The sequence below is a fragment of the Amphiura filiformis genome, chromosome 10, assembly GCF_039555335.1.
Source record: "Amphiura filiformis chromosome 10, Afil_fr2py, whole genome shotgun sequence".
NCBI classification, from domain to species: Eukaryota; Metazoa; Echinodermata; class Ophiuroidea; order Amphilepidida; family Amphiuridae; genus Amphiura; species Amphiura filiformis.
Window position 1 is genome coordinate 56,795,628 of NC_092637.1, and position 20,105 is coordinate 56,815,732.

The 20,105-nt window shown below is 36.9% G+C and overlaps 1 protein-coding gene across 10 annotated transcripts in view; it reads right to left on the reverse strand.

Moving 5' to 3' along the window:
- Positions 1-20,105, reverse strand: part of LOC140163053 (clathrin interactor 1-like) — a 61,739-nt gene that overhangs the window by 26,646 nt on the left and 14,988 nt on the right. For 5 of the 10 annotated variants that reach the window (XM_072186414.1, XM_072186418.1, XM_072186413.1 and 2 more), the window contains exons 2-9: positions 19,254-19,455; positions 10,747-10,885; positions 8,596-8,727; positions 7,158-7,326; positions 6,011-6,221; positions 4,632-4,873; positions 2,811-3,033; positions 1,403-1,441 (exon numbers count right to left, since the gene is read on the reverse strand). In XM_072186414.1, coding sequence (XP_072042515.1) covers positions 1,403-1,441; positions 2,811-3,033; positions 4,632-4,873; positions 6,011-6,221; positions 7,158-7,326; positions 8,596-8,727; positions 10,747-10,885; positions 19,254-19,455 — 1,357 coding nt within the window. The remainder of the gene's footprint in view (positions 1-1,402; positions 1,442-2,810; positions 3,034-4,631; positions 4,874-6,010; positions 6,222-7,157; positions 7,327-8,595; positions 8,728-10,746; positions 10,886-19,253; positions 19,456-20,105) is intronic. The other 5 variants (XM_072186420.1, XM_072186417.1, XM_072186419.1 and 2 more) reach the window with 1 other exon arrangement.

Sequence of the window (20,105 nt, forward strand, 5' to 3'; positions counted from 1 at the left end):
TGCGTATTCGGCACTCTGCCGTGTTCATAACTATATGATATGATCAAGCAAAATCAGTCGGAAGTCAGAAATATTGATTTTGAGATATAGCCAAACAAAGGAAATATTTCCTTTTGTTACCTATTGTTTTGGAACTCTCTCACATCTTTCAAACTGGTTGTCCAAATTCAATGGGGTTTTCTGTAAAATGTAGCTCTTTGTATGCAATCCTATAAGAAACTGAAAATTGAATATGATTTTGCTTGATCATACCACGTATCACAATGTTCTTTTACACTGGCCTGGACCTTGGCGAGTTGGACGCTTCAATTATCATGGATTATGTTTCACCATAAAACGTTGAGCTTTGAGAAAATTTTATGAATAATTCCAAATATGTTGTTTCCTCTTTAGTATATTTTTAGTACTTCTGTGGTCCGGGTATGCGCTAGTGATTGGGAGACATGTCAGGAGGCGACGTCTCCTACCCTTTAACTCGCCGATGATCAATGGGTCAGCCGTCTTGTTGTCAAGACTGCTGATGAGCCAAACAGTGTGATTGTTTATTAATTCTGTGTTTATGCTCATGTATGCTAGACATACAACGCAGACCATGAAAGTACTAGAAGATCTATTTTAAATAGAAAGGATGAGCAAATTGTAACAAATCATAATAGTTCTTTGAGGCTGATAATTCTGATGTAGTGCCCATGATTTTAAGTGGTATAAATTTAATAATTTAGTGCTGCATCCATACCTATTTACTGTATTAAACGCCACAGGGCCTAACATTTTCAAAATAGGGGAGGCGTTTATTAGGTCTTTTTTACAACAATAATTCCCGGAAAAATCGCTAGATAAGTTTATAAATCATGCTGATATGACAAACTGTGAACTTAGGATCAATGACTTCCAGTACACTTCCCGGTTTTGGGATGTCATTTATGGGATATTGCGGCAATTATCGTTCGTGTGTGGACCATGGTAAGCTTCCTTGCACAAGATAGCATGCAAATTTCAGCATTGCATATGGACAAAATTGATCTATTCTTGCTGGAAAACTGATGGGGGGAGGGGTTAATAGAAAGGGAGGGTTTAATAGTAAATACGGTAACTGGAAATCTAATCCTTTATCATTCAATAGGCCACTTAGGTTGGATTACATTGAACCAAATAACTACGTACTGGAATTGTTATTACTCATGCTTGACAATACTAAAAATAAAACTATAAAAAAAATAAACTAAAAGTATGATTTTTCAAAATTAAATGGGTGTAAAAAATATGGATATTGATGAAGATAATCTGAAACATAAATGATCGAAATAAAAATGAAAACAAAAGCGGTTTAGTTTAAAGAACATCCATTGACACCAACAGGCATACACAAATGATGGTCCCCTGAAACACCTAGAATACCTACCATAGGGGTGGTGTATGCTTGATGTAATGGCAGATGAAGCTGTAGGGTCAGTAATTACAGAGGGAGGAGGAGAATAAAGTGGATAAAAAGAGGCGATAGAAAAGGAGAGTTATGGCGTTTCCTTTCATGAGAGGAACATACATTTGTTTTCAAAGTTAAAATCAAAACATAAGGCCTAAAAAAAATTGTTTGATTGGCGTAACCCGACCGACCCTAAAAATAGGCCCGACCCTAGACTTTTTTTCTTATTTTTTTTGCAAAAAAAAAAAAAAATAAAAAAAGATTAAAATTAAAAAAAAAAAAGAATAAAATATTTTGAGATTTTCAGTTTAAAATATGTGTAAAAAAAAAAAAAAAATTGCCGACCGACCTACCCTAATTTTTTTTTCATGTTATGCCAATCAAACAATTTTTTAGGCCTAAGTGCAAAGTATATTACATCAACGAATCATTCTACTTCAAATTCAGAGGGTGATTAAACAAATCAATGCTACTGATAAAGGTTAATGAAATAACTGCATGAACATTGTTTACAGCGTCCATAGGCAGGAAAAACCTCCTTTGTGTCATTGGCCCCTGAACATGTTTAAAGCAAAACCTCCTGTAACCTCTTAACAGTTTTGTTTTAAACATGGGGAAGGGTTACTATATAGGTTTTCTTGTGGTCCAATGATGAATGTACTCAATCGTTGACCTGCATAGCGCCCTACGATGAATGTACTCAATCTGATAACCACATATTTAAATGTCTTGCACCATGAAGGGGCAAATATGCTGCAATGTAATACCGTAAAACCTCGTCTACAAGCATATAGAGTGCTTTAATGAAATCTTAATTAACCCAGGCGCCATCCATCGACACAATTATAACATTATGGAATTGCAGCAAATAAATTAGCGATACAAATGTATGTAAGCAAAGTACTATGGCAAAACCAATCTATTGAATTGGCATATTTACGCCAGTTTCGTATTAATTTAGCTTTCATCAAAAGTACTCTATATGTTTGTAGACAAGGTTTTACGGTATGGGTGCGATTCTGAGATGCTTGGAGTGGAATATTAGGCCTAAAAAAATTGTTTGATTGGCACAACCCGACCTACCCTAAAAGTAGGCCTGACACTGACTTTTTTTTGTGCAAAAAACAAAACAAAAACAAAAAACTAAAATTTAAAAAAAAATATTGAATAGTTTTAAAAAAGAAGAAAAAAGTTCCAAGTCCTTTTTCAAATGCAATTTATACAATTTACAGCTTTAAAAATCCCTACCTACCTACCCTTATTTTTATATGTTACGTACGCCAAGCAAACATTTTTTTTAGGCCTTACCTGGAAAAGTGTTTGAAATTGAGCTAAAAGTATATGGATACTTTGAGTGCGCAGTATAGTTGATGTTAAGTGTACAAACCTGTGTTAGTTGAAGTGGTTGTGGTTGTAGCAGCATGGCTGCATTAGACATAGGCTGTGGTTGAGCAGCCGCTGCCGGCATGGGCGTCGCCTGGGGTGGCTGGCTACTCTGTAGTGGTTGCGCAGACACCTGTGCTTGTATATTGGTGACTGTTGTACTCTGTTGTGCCATAGTTGCTGAGAATGTCCCGCTTTGGAATTCACCGAATGATGCGTCTTGTGCACTGTGTGGTGGGATGGGTAAGAGAGCAATGTTGAATGATGCATGCAGAAGGAACTTTAAACGATTACTTTTATTACAAATAATTTACTTGTGTTCCATATCAATCATTATATAGTAAGCAAAAAAATTAAGGTACCAGTTGTGTTCACCCCTGTATATCTTATATAAAGAAAAATGTGTCAAAATTAAAACAAGCCGCCATTACCTGTGCTCTTTAGCTCTGATTTAAGACTTCATTTGTTGAAAATTAAAGAAACAGTGTTCTAAAACCTAATAAAGAAACAAAATCAAAAGTTGCACTTTTGTGTTCTAATCAATGAAAGCACGGCGTTAGTTCTCTTGTTCACGAACGCTTTGTGTGCAAATCAATAGGGCTCGCAATGGAACGAACTGCAACTTTTACATTGGTATCTTCCTTGGGTTTTTTGGATCGTCATATCTTTATTTCTTGAACAATTTCAACAAACGAGGTCTTAAATTCGAGCTAAAAGATGCAGCTATTGGCTGCTGGTTCCAATTATGACATATCTGTCTTTGTTTAGGATATACAAGGAGTAAACATAACTGGTACCTTAATCTTTTGGCTTATTGTATACCTCATATATAGATTCCTGTCATCTGATTGGTTGAAAGTGCAGTCATTGAATTAGCTATGCCCTCATAATGAACTGTTGAACGGTCATGGAAATGAACTATTGACCAGTCACATGCGTCCCGATCAAACAGCGCAATCGCAACATCCACGTACATCCATTCGGTATATAAAACAAATATTGACTGCTTTATATTCAGGACATGGTTAAAATTATAGGCCCTCGGTGATCTCAAAACCCTCGGCTGCGCCTCCCGTCATAGCATGGTTTTGAGATCACATTGAGCCTATAATTTTAACCATACCCTTCCTAGCAGTCAATATTTGATCACCAATTTCTAGCTGGGAAGGTGATCACCAATTAACACTTTTCAGTTTCAAAATGACAACTTTAGAGCACTAAGTAGTAGTACACTGCCACCATTTTATATATATAAGGGCACCACAGGGGGCATTTGCCTCCCCAAACTTGGGATTTGTGCCCACAAAATCCTGTGTTAAAGCTGACATATATCAAAAGAAAACACGGGAGTTTCAAGAGCAAACTTGGCTTTTAGAGCACTTAATTCCTAAGCATTTGAAAGCTTGCTTTATGGAGATTTCTACTGTTTAATTCTCTGTCGAAGTGATGCAATAATCGGATTAACTACCATAGCAACAGGTCCAAACAATATTTGAATATATCGGGCTGCACTATAAGCAGGTTGAATTACGATCCAGGTCTTTATCTTTGCTCTTTGACATATACGGTTCAATGCAGAGGTACCGTGTGAACATACTAGTGCAGCGGGATATATTCAAAAATTGTTTTAACCTATTGCTATGGTAGTTAATGCTATTATTACGTCACTTTGATAGCGAATAATCCAAGAAACTCTAAACTGCGACTTTACACTGGGTTCGTCGTGATTTATTTTCACAAGAAACTTCCAGGAATTCTAGTATTATACCAAATGTAACTAAAACGGACAAAATAAACACTTGAAACCGAGCTGTTACACCCTTACCCTTGCGTTGATGTATTATTATCAAAGTTCGCAAAGTTGGGTATATCTGGAGATGCCGCCGCTGTCGTTTCCGCTCTGGGGTTGAAATCGCCAAAGCTATCATTGGCTGACGCTGATGAGAAGTCTGCAAAGAAATCCTGCTGGTTTGTGGCTTGCTGCGTGCCAGGCTGTGATAAGCCAAAGTCTGCATCGATGAGGGAATCAAACGACGGTTGTGAACCCGATGACGGTACAATAGCGTCCTGAAATAAAAAAAATATATACATTTTTTGTTATGGCACGACATATCAAGGCATTAAAGGGGAGAGCATGGCGCAATGGTTAGGGTACTTGTCTTTAGTGCATGAGGTCCCGGGTTCAATTCCCGGCGGTGGTGATTTGATGGGATATTGATTTGGAAAAAAAAATCGTGAAATTAATTGGCAACTTCTGTAGATTAAATTCAGACTTCCGCTCTCCCCATGGTTCATTTAGAATTGGGTAAATGAATCATGAAAGTACTCCGTCCTTCGGAGGGGACGTTAAGCCTTCGGTCCCGTGTGCAGAGAGCCATACCTGTACATGTATTTTGTAGCCAGTTTCGAAAAGAGTAGGGTGTTAACCCCTGACTGTTCCCAATCCGTCCCGGTGTTCAAATGGAACCCAATGGAAATAAGCTTCAATAGAAGCTTTCTTGGGTTATCCAGGGTTGTCAAAATCCGAACAAATCAAATCAAATCAAAATAATACAGCTGTTACCATTATGATAAAGCGCCTATATCTGCTAACCTCCTTTTTGAAGCTGTTCGTTTCACAATTCCTGAAATTTGACGTGGGAGTGCATTCCATGTGCGGGCTGCAGATGGAATGAAGGACCGTTCATGACTAACAAGGTTAGATCTTGGAATTTGAACTGTAAGATTGTGAGATCTAACGGAGCGGTGAAGACAAGGGTCAGTCTGGAGCTGGTCAGGAAGTAGTTGGCATAGTAATTCCAGAGCATTCCTATATTCGATGGAACATAATATTGGCACCCAAGCTGCTCTAAGGCAGGCCAAAGGCTGAATTTGGAGAACGGAGGATTCTTCCCCAGAAGTGAATTAAAATTGTCATTATTAGGTATTTTTGAAATGAAATATTTGGCAAAAAAATGAGGAAAACAGCAGTATTGACATGATGTTGATGCCCCCATTCAAATACATGTAGATAATTTCTCTACTTATGTAAAGCAATTACAGATTCACATTATTTTGCGTTCGGCCTATAATTAGCATATTTTTGCGACCAAAATATAATATAATCTGAAAACCGCCAATTGCCACCAAGTCACATCACTATATGGACAGACAAACGGGAAGAATAATGCCTACTAAAAGAGACGATATTCTTAGCTACTTTACCTGAGAATTTGTTGATTTGGTATCTAATTTAGCATCACTGGCATAGGCAGCAGCGGCACCTAAATCTAGCTTCTTGCCTGCTGCCGTTCTCCTCTTGGTCCTTGTTCTCTTTTCTGTTCTGGTTGTGGATGTGTAGGTTTCTTCTTTCTCTTCTTCGTCTTTGTATTCATAATGTCCGTTTTCGTCCCCGTCTTTTTCATGTTCGTCATCTCTGCATAGAGTAAAACAAAGGAAATAAGGTGATAATAGTGTGTGTGTGTCTTGTAATACTTCCGAGGACTTGCTCTATTGTGACAATGGGAAATGGACATGCACTGTGTTTCTGTTCTCCGTTGCCATTTTATTTTTTGTACAGATTGCAAAAACTTAACCAAGTACACGGTAGGGGAAAAAACATCTACAAATGTGTGTCCACAGTTAAATAGTAAATAGTAAAAACTATCATGTGTATCAATTGTTGACTGGCGCCCGAACTTGATCACTTCCGGGGACAGTTGTGTGTTTTTAATTACACAACCAGGGACATCCTGCCAACCGAGGACGTCCCCAGTTGGAGAGACTATACCCCCTGTACCCCCCGATGGCTAAAATGCTACAAAATGCAATGTCCATCCGGGGACATATACACAGGGGTAGGGTCATGTCCCCAAATTGGTTGGTTATTTCATCAAAAAACGTTTTTGGAATCGGCCATTTGGCCCCGGTTTGGCAATTGAAAACACACAATAGTGTCCCCGCTTGCCACACAGTGTGGGAAGGGGTGTGGTTACAGGTGGGGGTGCGTATGTGTTTTCCAATAAATGAGGACACACAAATGACATTTCACATTTAAACCGTGGACCATTCTGCAAAGGGGGACCCCATCCTCGATTCCGGAGGTCTGCAAATGACAACAATTGCACATATAATGCATTTGCAAGATATGTCTTCTATCATGCATCAGATATACAGTCCGCACTTGCTCTACACAAAATATATATATACATACAAAAAATGGCGGAAAACATCCTCGATATGTCAATTGAATGCGGATTCAGAAGTTCACATTTGCATAGTCTAAAGCTGTGTCCACGTTTGGAGGCGAACACACATAATGGTGTGGGAATGTGTGTGTAGTGGGGGAGGGTATATAAAGCACATAACTTACACATATTCACTAGGTGATTCGTCTGATTCATATTCTTTGTGACTGCCTCTACTTCTGCCGCTCAGTCTTGAGCTGTTTTTCCTGCTGCCAAGACCATTACTATCTTCAAATTCATCTTCAAAATCATTTGCTCTCCTACTTGACCTTGGTTCCGAGTCATATCTGTCACCTGTGAATGAAAAGGATGAATGGGAGATCAAGGATTAGGCTCTCACCAATTCCCAGTTACCCAAGTTCAAAATTCCAGTTACAGGTTACCCGAATGCCACTTTCATAAATAAGTTCATGATAGTGCATAAGAAGTATGCACTGGTTTTGAATTGTTTTTGCACAGCTTTCTCAATATTTTCTACTGCAAGATCAAGCAACTGATAAAACTTTCATCTCCCATTTCTGGAGATGTTGCAGCGATCTTGCAATACAATGACAGGTCACCTCACTTGTTCTTCTCTGGAAAACGCTCCATTTCCAATATTATTTGTGTCAACTTGTTTATTAAACTGGCCAACACAAATTTACCATTCCCTGGGTGAAGAAATGGCCAATGCGCCATTTTTTGCAAATCCCATCTTTACTAAGCAGCACTCGATGGGGAATACACACCGCTATCCAGACAGTGTGCGAAAAAGAGTTGGAAGTAAACTTGCTGTATACAATTTGCAACGAGACTTAAGAATGAGAATAGATCTATGAAGAATCTGAAAATATAAATATAAATTACAGGTTTTACCATTTACCATTCCCCGGGTGCAGAAATGGCCCGCGTGGCAATTTCGCAAATCCCATCATTTACTAAGTACATGTAGCACTCAATGGGGAATACACACCGCTATCCAGACAATGTGCGAAAAAGAGTTGGAAGTAAACTTGCTGTATACAATTTGCAACGAGACTTAAGAATGAGAATAGATCTATGAAGAATCTGAAAATATAAATATAAATTACAGGTTTTACCATTTACCATTCCCCGGGTGCAGAAATGGCCAGCGTGGCAATTTCGCAAATCCCAACATTACTAAGCAGCACTCAATTGGGAATGCATACCGCTATCCAGACAGTGTGCGGAAAAGAGTTGGAAGTAAAATCACCGTATATAATTTGCAACTTGAGACTTGAGAGACTTATGAGAACAGATCTATGAAGAATCTTAAAATATAAATATAAATTACACAGAGGTGTGAGAGGCCACAGACCAAAAACGAGGAAAATCACTAAAAACAGCGTAAAATCAGGGTAAAAACACCAAATATGGGCTGAAAATAAAAGAAAAACATGTAAATTTTGGCAACAAAAAAAGAGGAAATCAGCTGAAAAGAGGAACTCTCACATCTCTGATTACAGGTACACTACCATAAAAGCTTATTTACTGGTCCAACGCAAAATCTACTAGCAGGGCACTGTTAAAATCCTACCAGGTGGTTAAATACCAACTACTTACTGTATTTTTGTCCTAATGACTCGCCCGAGATAGCGGTATATTTATCCTTTGCTTTTCGTGCCTTCTTGCGCTCAGCTCGCAGTCTTTCATCATCTTGGATGAAATCAATCACGTCTTTTACTTTATTTCTTACTGCAAGCAGAAAATAAACAACAATAATATTAAAGCATGTACAATCACAATTTGCCATCAAAGTGTTATAATTCGATATCACTATGTCAATATGTAGATCAGATTTTTGAGTTTTGAACCATAATCAATATGAACGCCCCACAAAGTTAACTACGGTACATGAATACTATATCATTCCAACAGGTGCGTGATCCAGTTACCACATCATGGACTGCCTTTTCAGGAGAGCGGGAGCAATATCCCTCTACTGCTCTCCTTGAATCTGATACAGGAGAGTGATTTTTAGCTCTCCTTAGTTGACCATTCTCTCCTTACATTCTATTGTAAATGCTCTAAACAGCAGATTATTGAAGGCTCCAGAAGAGCTATTAAATACTCTCCTGCAAATTCCAAAAAATATTATACTATAGTATTCCAAACTAAAAACACACACCTTTGTACATGGCATCCTTTCCAAGTTCATATGCAATTTCGCAAATCACACCAAATCAGAGAAGATCTTGGTGTAATTTACAACTTTGTGTGTTTTGGATACTGATCCATAAACAAAGTTAATCTTGTACTCTGAACTTGTGCGATCACGTTACAGAGAAATTGATCACTGATCTGTGATATCTATTGCATAGCTCAGTATTGTTGGTACACAAATGAACTAAAGTGAAATTCCTATGCTATTGTGCAATGAAGCGACACTCTACCTTTCTGTACTAACACGTCTGCAGCCGATTTGAAACATATATATTGATATCATTTTTTAAAAAAGTATTCATTTAGTGGTCTCTCAAAGCAGCAACCTTTTGGAAGAAATGTCATAAGAATTCTGAAAGAATATCACAGTGAATACTTTGATGGGTTGAAAAAAAATGATTAATTATAATTTCAATGTTTTAAAAGCACTGATATTGATACTACATGTATATGAGTTATGATTCAAGGTCATGATTGTGATCAATTACACTTGCAAGCTGTTTATCATTCAAAGAGAATATTATAATTTTTAAAAATTAATCTATTGTTGGAACTAAAATTTGCAATATTTGCAACACCAAGATAATCATTTCAATAAAATATATTTATTTATTTGCAAAATTGATAGTCTAAAATATGTAACTGGTAGAAAATTCGAGCTTTCTTTTTATTAAATAAAATGTTTGATAAAAATTTACTTATATAGTCCTCTGTGTGGTTTCAATTCTATGGCCAGATCTTTTCCTGGAGGAGGTCCGGGCTTGTGGCCCTTTGTCTCCAGTTCTCTGTCAGTGTGTGGACCTCCTATAGGCGTTTCAGACGCTTCTCATCAAGTTGTACAATGTATATGAAATAACTGACATATGTCATCTGTTACATGTACCGTATTCATTCCAATAAGCGCCCAGGGCGCTTAACAAAGTCATTTTGGGTGGGCGCTTATTTTTTTACCTAGTTTACCTAATTTTTTCATAAGGGGTGTTGAATAGAGACAAAAGAGTCCTGAGACGTTCTAGGTAGCTTTTCTGATGTAGAAAATGTATTGCAAGCTTACACAGGACTTGTAGTCCTCCAGCAACATTGATGGTACTCCGGTAGGCCTACCCTTTAGCAAATTGGAAATTTCCTGGGTGGGCGCTTATTAGGGCACGGGCGCTTATTGGAACGAATACGGTATTTATTATGTTGCTTTTCCATGCTTTAGTTAAATGCCACTGATCCAGTGTGCTTGTGTGAGTGAACAAGTATGGTGTGTGTCATTCGCTCCAAACTTTCTGTTATGGTGGTGCAACATTCATCAATTTTTTCTGCTTTGAATTGCACACACCTCTTCCATCCTCTGTTTGAACAATTGTCATTTTGATGTTTGTGCTTTAAAAAAAATTATAATTGGAAAATAAAATTAATATGATGAATAAACCAAAATGAATGCAGGACAATTTTGAATCACAAAGAATTGATAGATTGATAAGCTTTTAAAATCTGTTGGTGTTAGACTATGATGTGTACATAATAGCATTTCTATTGTGATTATTTTATTGTTATTCTTACCATTTAACCCTTGATCTCTGTTGAGTTCATCCATAAATGTGTAGGTTTCTAAACTCCTCAAGTCATAGATATGTTCTCTAGCACTGGTTACAACTCTCTCAGACCCATTTAATATAAGATATGATAGCAGTAATAGTGACTGAAATGACAAAAAGAAATATTGCACTTTGTTAACATTTAAACAATGTGAACTTCCAAAACCAGTGAAAAACATCTAATATGTTCTGTGGCACTACCAGGGCTTGAAAAAATGTTAACTTCCTGGGAAGCAAGCTAAATCTCCCACAATCTATAGCATGTTTTTATACAAAACTGCACAATTTCCCTCCAAATACCAGAATTTCCCTCCAAACACCAATATTTCCTGGGAAGGAGCTTCCCAAATTCCCTACTTTTTCTAGCCAAGGGCACTATGTACAATATAAAATATATACATTTTGTATGATAGTAAGTAATACTGAAATGTCCAAAAAAATAAGCAATTTGTTTAGAAAACAACATGTAAGGCCCTCATAGATTATGTTCTTTGGCGCTAGTTACAATAGAGGCCGTCAGCCTTTCGCCATCTTGTGGGCACAAATGATACGCAGGATTCTGCGTCGGACACTACACAGTGATTTTGCTGTTCACGCATGGAGATCGAACGACCATCATAGCGTGTACCCACAAGATGGCGGCATATGACGTCACACTGACGGCCTCTATACTCTCAGACCCATGCAATAGAATATGAAGTACCACAATAACGACTGCAATGGCAAAAGAAATATTTTTAAAGCAATTTGTTGACAACATGTAACTCCAATGAAAAAGCCTTCATAATGTTCTTTGGCACTACAATTCATTCAATAAGATATGATACAAAAGTTTGGTTGGCTTAAGGGCTGGGGTATGAACGTTTGGACAGTATTTATTTTGGGACATTAGAGCACATCAGACATATCGCATTGCATTCTGAATACGAAGAATGTCATTCTGATATCAAATAATTTTGATTTTTTAAATTCGCAATTTAATACACATTTTATGGCAAATCATTAAAATTGATATTTTTGATATTTAACAGTACTTGAAGTAAACTTTATAAATCTGATGATTTATAAATATACTTAAAGTGTATGTAGGTGGGATAAAAAGCCGACGATCAATTGAAAATTTTGACCTTTCGTATTGAAGATATGGATTTTTTCAATATGAAAGGTCAAAATTTTCAAATGACCGTCGGCTTTTCCTCCCTGCTACATACACTTTAAGAATATATCATTAGATTTATACTAGTATAATTTACTTCGAGGACTGTTATATATCAAAATTTGAAAAATATCAAATTTTTATAATTTGTCATAAAATTTGTATTATATTGTGATTTTCAAAAATAAAATTATTTGATTAAAGACATACTTCGTATTCAGAATGCAATTCGATAGGTCTGAGGTGCTCTCATGTCCCACAAAAAATACTGTCGAAACGCAGTAAACGCTCATTTTAGATCCCTTAAATAATAAGCAAAAAAAAAACTTACACTGTGTATTGATTGCATGCACGCAGCTCTTATAGTTGTGGGTTGCGTAATGCGTGACTAGCACACGCTTGTTAATTTACACAAGCGTTAGTTGGGACTTTATTGGCATGTAGTAACAAGCACCAAATAATCTTCACATCTTATAAGCCGCACGAACTTTATACTAAAAATTTTTATTTAGTTCTTTTGGCATGTGTTTACTATATGGTCATTTTCACGGTAAAGGGTGTAACTTTGGATTTTTAACATTTTAATCCGTAGTGTTCTAATAAAGCCACAGAATTCCATGATTTTTGGCCACATAAGTCATCTAGTTAGCAGCTACCTTGGGTAGCATAATCAGCTTTGGGAGTTACTGCGTTCAGTTTTAGCAGGCTGAAATGTACTTAATATTGCCATTTTGAAAAACTATAAAAACAGTAACATTTTTGTAAAACCCTGTGTTTTCTTCAGTTAGATCATGGATAATTTTTCTTATCCTGAAAGTACAGTCATATGTTCAATAAACACTGCCACATTAGATTTAATTGTGAACAGCCCTGTATTTTTGAGAACCGGACTTCGATATTTGTCGCTTCGAGGCTTCATTTTCCGTTAACAATTGTTAACAAACTTTGTGGGTGTAGCTTTGGTTCATAATTCTTGGTTATTTCTTCACTTCTTCTTGATTCATAACAGTTGTTATCTTAAACTTGAAATGGGTAACAAAAATTAGTCGATTTGCAAGCTTTTAAAATTTTTATAAAATCTTGACTTCAAAGAGCCGTTTTTCCATTAACTTTTTGAAGCCTCCGAAACAAACTGTTCAGCAAGCTTGTGCAAATATAAATAAAAGAGCTCATCCAATCTATTTATCAAAATGTAGCAAAGTAGATCCTCAAGTCACATGTTTTTAAATCGTGGAGATATTTATCACCGTTTGAAAATGGGACCCAATACAAACTTTCCGTTAACAATTGAAGCCTCCGAAACAAATGAAGCCTCCAAACAACAATAAGATTAATTATCATCTATGCATATCTAAATTGGTGTGTTTCATACTGATATCTGCATTGTAATTATTACTTGATGTGCAGAATGTCATAAATTAAAAAAAAATTTGACATTATGGTTAATGTTTGAAAAATATACTGATACCCAAAAAAGCCTGTTTTGGAGGCTTCACATGCAAAAAACACCATACTTAACAAATGGGTGAAAAAATTAACATGTGATAAATCTACAATATCTGCCGCATAGAATCATTGATTCAATATACACAAGAAAATAACAGCTTAGATGATCCCAACACTGTTGTTTTCAAAAAAACTACTTCTGCAATGTTTAACAATTGTTAACATGAAGCCTCCGAAACAAAAAAAATGACTTGCTGTGATAATTTAATTTTTGTCACAACTGAAATTCAATACTTAGAAGCAAAGCATGAAAATTGGTAATTGTGATATTTTTTACCTATTTTTTATGTCAACTTGTAGTGGTTAGCCAAATATTTTACTTTTATGATCACCTGTGTTGTTAACTGAAGCCTCCGAAACACAAATCGCTTGAATTGCCAATTCTAAAAAATAACTCCAATCAGGCTGCGACAAATCGCCTGTCCGATAGCCCGGGGCAATCACATTTTTTGTCGGGCAATTAAAACTCTGAAGAGCTGTGCCCGATCGGGCAAGTCTAAATTTAAACCAATTAAAGCTTGATGATTTAAAATGGAGTATTTCTGTCCAACTTGGCGTGTTCACAGAAGTAAAAAACGCCAAAACAAAGTAGAAAACTTCTTGAAATGGAACTCAAATTTCGCTAGGCACTCGTATCCCACACCAGACTTGCAGACATGTATGTATATATGCTAATGAACATCATGCCGTTACGTGGCGTATTGGAAGTTTGGCCAATTATAGAACCTGTTTCGCAGAATATCATGACGCCAATGACGCCAGCTGGCCATGTATTTGCATATGATTGAGATTGAGATGTACTAGTGGTTGGCGAAATACGTAAATCGCTGTGACTTTACTGACAAAATTTCACATAAAATACACATTATTTTCCACATGTAAGAAACAAACAGTGAAATAATTGAATGAAATGTTCATTTTTTATGCATTTCATGAATACTCATTTATTTATCAACTTAACTGAGAAAAGTATTGGATTTCCGTAAGAATGAAACTGCCAAATTCGGCACACATACGGTACTATGCACTGCACTACATGATGAGTACGGTATGTGACTTTGTCGACAATTGTTGCCGGGAATATGGGTTAATTTCGTGCAAATTCGGGCAACCAATTTTTGTATATTGCCTGCCCGATCGGGCAAGCTAAAAAATAAAATTTGTCGCGGCCTGACTCCAATATCTTAATTCATGGGGTTATATTGTGGAACTTTTGGGGGCAAATTAATATCATTTGATTGAAGACCACAAATTGGACTCGGGAGATACTAATAACAAGGCCTCAATGACTGATTAATTACCGTAGTCAATATTACTCACTGCAGACCACCTGTAAGACCGGATACATAGTCCTACCTCAAATGAATAGGCATCCACTCCACACTGAACATAAAATGTGATGTGATCAAGGAAAATGAGTCGGATGTTAGGAATATTGATTTTGAGAAATAGCCAATTAATATTTAGTATTCAACTTCCTTTGTATTCTGTTGTTCTGAGCAACACTGAAATGGTCATATCTCTCTGGACCTGTAAGTCTAATTATGATGGGGTTTCAGCAAAGAAGCTCTGAGAACATCGCATCACAAATGGGCTATTCCTGTTGAAATCCATATACCCCCTATATGGAAGACATGACCTTAATCTCCCATACAGGGAGTGTGAATTTCAAATGGGGATTACCTGAATGGGTGACTCCATTTGAAATCTACATCCCTTTGTGGGAGATTAAGGTGAATGTTTTCCATAGGGGGTATATGGATTTCAACCGGAATAGCTCAATACAGCAGTCAGGGTCTACCATTTTAATTTTCATCTTCACAATTTCAGAGCAGCATAGGGCCTATTATATACACGGCTTATCTTCTACATGGGAGTGGGAAGCAAAAAAAATGTTAGAATTAAAACATGAAAAAGGCATATAAAATTTAACAATTTTATAAACACAATACATGTAAGTGTCATCTTATGGAGAGGCATTTAAATCCAATACAATAGATAGTGCATGTCTGTAAAAAGTCTGTAGGCATTGAGGCCTTTACACACAAAGTTACAGTGTAAGGCCTCAATGCCCTTTTCAAGCTGTCAATGCTGATCACAGTGTGCAGATCTTTGATGGAAACTACAGAAAGCCAAATAATTAAGGTACCAGTTACGTTCACCCCTGTATTTCCTAAACAATGGCAGATGTCATATTTGAAACCCACAGCCAATAGGTGCATCTTTTAGCTCGAATTTAAGACCTCATTCGTTGATATTGTTCAAGAATTAAACCCACAACGATCCAAAAACCCAAGGAAGATGCTAAGTTAAAAGTACTTTCATTGATTAGCACGAAAAACTAGCGTCGTGATTTCATTGATTAGAAAGTGCAACTTTTTTATTTCGTATCTTCATTAGGTTTTGTATCACCGTTTCTTTAATTCTCAACCAATTTCAACAAATAAGGTCTTTTAAAAAGCAGAGCTAAAGAGTACAGGCATTTGCTGCTTGTTTTAATTTTGACATATTTGCCTTTATTTAGAATATACAGGGGTGAATACAACTGCTACTTTAATTCTTTTGCTTACTGTATACAGTTTTGTTTGCAATGAGGGACCAAACTGAAGAAAAAATTCAGAGAAAAAAAAAGAACCTATTAGCTGCTGCTAATTATAAAAGGCGGGTGGTTTTCCTAAATCACAATGGCTCTCCATAGGTTTCTGTCCTGCATCGCTGTCTTGAAATCGTCTACTCCAATCCCGTGTCTTTCCTGAGGAAATATACCTGGATACAAGTACTCGGACGTGGATACAGAATGCCCTATTTCCTAGACATCCAGAGCTTTGCAATGCAGCTTTTGTTTCAGAATTGATTTGACAACATACAGGAAAATTTCACCAGTTGTAAATGTCACCAGTTTTTTGTTCCTAAAACCAACTTGTAATCATCATCCATGATCCTCCCTAAAATAGATTTCCGTACGGTACTCAATCTGATTATCAGTTAGCTCAATCATTAAGGCGTTTGACTATGGTGCGAGAGGTTGTGGGTTCGAACCCTGGCGGTGCCTATTATGCTCTCGTGGAAAATGGAGTTAGCTTGAAATTCCCCTGGACAAGGAACTTACTGCTAATTGTCTCATTGTAACCCATACGAAACTAGGGGAGCTGATCCTGGTTGCGAAGGTTATTTGTGGAATGTCTAGGGTGTACGCTCTGGAAGCAGCAAAGTCCCAGATTTGTTGTTAAATGGCTTATGGAATGATGTGGGGCCGTAGTGGTCAGCGACAACCTGTAAAGTGTGCTGAGGCTCGTGGATCGACGTCTAGGCGTTGTGCCTGTGCGTAGCGCACTATAAATCACTGCACTTTTTTTTTAAATCAGTGATATCCACTTTCTCCACAGACCTAAAATCTATGCATCAATCAAGAGCTACTGATTTTAAACTAATTGAGTGAATTTTCCCCACCAAAGCTCAGTGAAATCTAATTGCTTATAAACAATTGTCCAGAGTATGAAAGGCAAAAACTGAACACCAATTTTCCCTTTTCCCTTCCACCCACAAGAAACCATGCTATTGCCACATTATAGTATACTATCAAATAACAGTACAAAATGCAAGTGTCTGTCAATTAATTCCAATCTAGAATCTACCTATTGAAATTTCAGTGATTCAAGACAAGTGGCTCATATGTTTAAAAGAAATGAGGTACATTCTAGCAGTACCTCTTTTCTTATCATAAATAACGTACCACTTGTCTTGAGGCACTGAAATTCCAGTGTAGTAACTGGATTCCTTGTCCCTAAATAAATATACATTTACAATGTAACTTTTGTTACCAGTGTGTGTTATTATTTTTTGAGAAAAATGCAAAAATAGTCAAATTTATCAAGGGGTGTAGTACCACCTTCAATTTTCAAAAATGCTTATTTAGAGCAGATTCTGTCGCATAAAATCTTTCAATTTGGGTTTGCTTGAAATTCAAAAATTACAAACTAGGATTCCTTGATTTTTTTAATAATTTTTTTTTTTTTAAATTTTGTCTCAGTTTATTACCACCATAATTCTCAGCATTAAGGAGGCATGACTCATATATTACTCCAAAAGTGTATTTATTTTTATCTGGAATTAAAACATGTGTCATAAATAAAATTTAAACAAACACATTATGGCAAACATATTCCAGTTTCAGAGGTTAAAATTGCCAGATGACAGCAGCTGCTAGATGCATCTATAGCCTAGCTAATGCATGATTATAGCACATAGACACACTGTAAGAACAGAATGTTTAAATCAGGGGTTCTCAATTAGAAATGTTCAAGGGCCATTGACGGGCAAAACATACTTCAAAGTTGCTTGCTTGAGGGCCAAATGCACTTGAATTTCTTATGTTTTCCTTTATATTTTAGACCAATTCAAGGGCCAAACACAATTGGCTGGTGGGCCGGATTTGGCCCGCGGGCCGCCTATTGAGAACCCCTGGTTTAAATCATATTAACTCCAGTCTACAGATGCAGTACACAGATTAACCCTGCACAAATTGGGTTGATTCCATTATGCAGTGATTACAGAGCTACATGACATAATAAAGGCATACATACATTGTACACTACAGTGTATCCAAGTGTGCATTTTATACTGCAATTGTAAGTACTATTTATGAATTTTCATTTTTTTTATGACTACAAATTTACAGAATTAGTGAAGTGGCTGTGATTATTGTGGAGAACAAAAAAAATTAGGGACCAACAAAATTGGGCAATGGCAAAAAAATAATTTCTGCCAAAGATGCACAACAACTTGCCGATTTAAAAATCCAGCAAAATTAATTTGGCTTACAAATTCAGGATGCAACTGTACTAGTGACAGAATTACTTACGGGGGTACTACACCCCTGGCCAATTTTGTGCCTATTTTTGCATTTTTCTCAAAAATTATAGCACATTGGTGACAAGTAAGATATGCATATTATAGGGGCAAGGACTACAACTACTGCACTGAAAATTCAGCACCTACGTAGTTATTGATTTATTGATCAAATGTTGGTTTTCCCTCATTTTTGACTGTAAATCCACAACTGTTGTCTGTGCTGAAATAAAATTTCCAGTGCAGTAGTTGTAGTTCTTGCCCCAATAATATACATATCTTACTTGTCACCAATGCGCTATATTTTTTGAGAAAAATGCAAAAATAAGCACAAAATTGGCCAGGGGTGTAGTAACCCCGTAAGGTTCAGGCCTTACAATACCTATTTCCTATACTTACATGTACGTACGCAATAATGATTGAAAGTTAAAGCCATAATGTGTGATTTGTTTCACAGCGATGCCCTCAATTTTACAAGGATTTCTACTTTTTGCATAATTATAATGCCCAGTGGTGTACAGTTAGTAAAATACCACATAAAAGACTAAGCCTGAAGTGCAAATAATAACAGTAAAATTCAACTTTTTATATTAAAACAGAGTTCACCGATCAAATGCTAAAATGTCCTGTGGATGTCAGCTTATGTGTACTGTATTGTTCCATGGAATGGAACAATCCATCTTTCACCTCGTGATTATATTTCGACCATCACACTCATAGACAGTTAATATTTGTATACCATACAACATCTCATCAACTTACTTTGTAGACTTGTCTCCAGTTCTTCGTATTTGTTTGAAGAATTCTCCTCACACCCATGTGGACGATGCCCAGTCAGCAGTGTTCATGAATTTTCATATGCCACAGCCATGGGTGTTGAGAGTCATGTGAGGACCCCATATAAACTTCTACAAACAACATAATTTACCACAATACAATGCAACAACCCATTGTAGACTTACTTTGTAGACTCGTCTCCAGTTCTTCTTATTCTCTTGTAGCGCTCTCTTCCATAGCATGCCCATGACCTCAGGGAAGTGTTCATATGTAAAGGTTTCCCGTGCTATTTCAGCCATCAGAGTCCCGTGAGGACCCCATGTGTCGTCGTTGGTTGCCTCCCTCACTTTGGCCTCTACCTCTGTGTAATTCATCACCATATTGGTGCTGTAAGATTAAAAATACAGGTACATGTAGATGTACATATTATTAAACAGAATCTCATAATTTTCACTCTGGTAACACAGTACTACCGGGTACCTGTTGTATCTAGACCACTTGACATCATTGTTTATCAACAATGGCAAGGGTCTGGTCTATCAATATGCTTGAACGAACCGCTACACTGTTCAATGGCTTCCTTGTACTATTATGGAATGTGGTAGGCGATTTAAAATGCACATGCCCTGAGCAAACTGCGCGCATACTGCAGGGCAATGACGCCACATGTCAAGTTGTCTAAATCAATCAAGTACATGTACATGTACATACCGTATATTTTAATCTTGGCCACCACCCTCGTGAGTAGTGAGATCGGGGGGAAAGCGTATGCAGTCATCCCTCCCCAGTCTACGGACAGAGGGTCCATGGCGTATGCTTGTGGGTCCGTGAAGTGTGCAGTTTCATGCAAAGAAATCCAATTTATTTCGAATATTTTCTGGATTTAGTTGTATTTTTCCCAGTTTTTGATCAGATTGGTGCATAATCATGTTGCCTAAAGGCCACACGTTTTGAACTCGCCACCCAAAAATGGTGGTGTTGTTACGCTTTTCCAAATCGAGACTCGTTCAAATTGTTATATCTCTGCTTAAACAAAA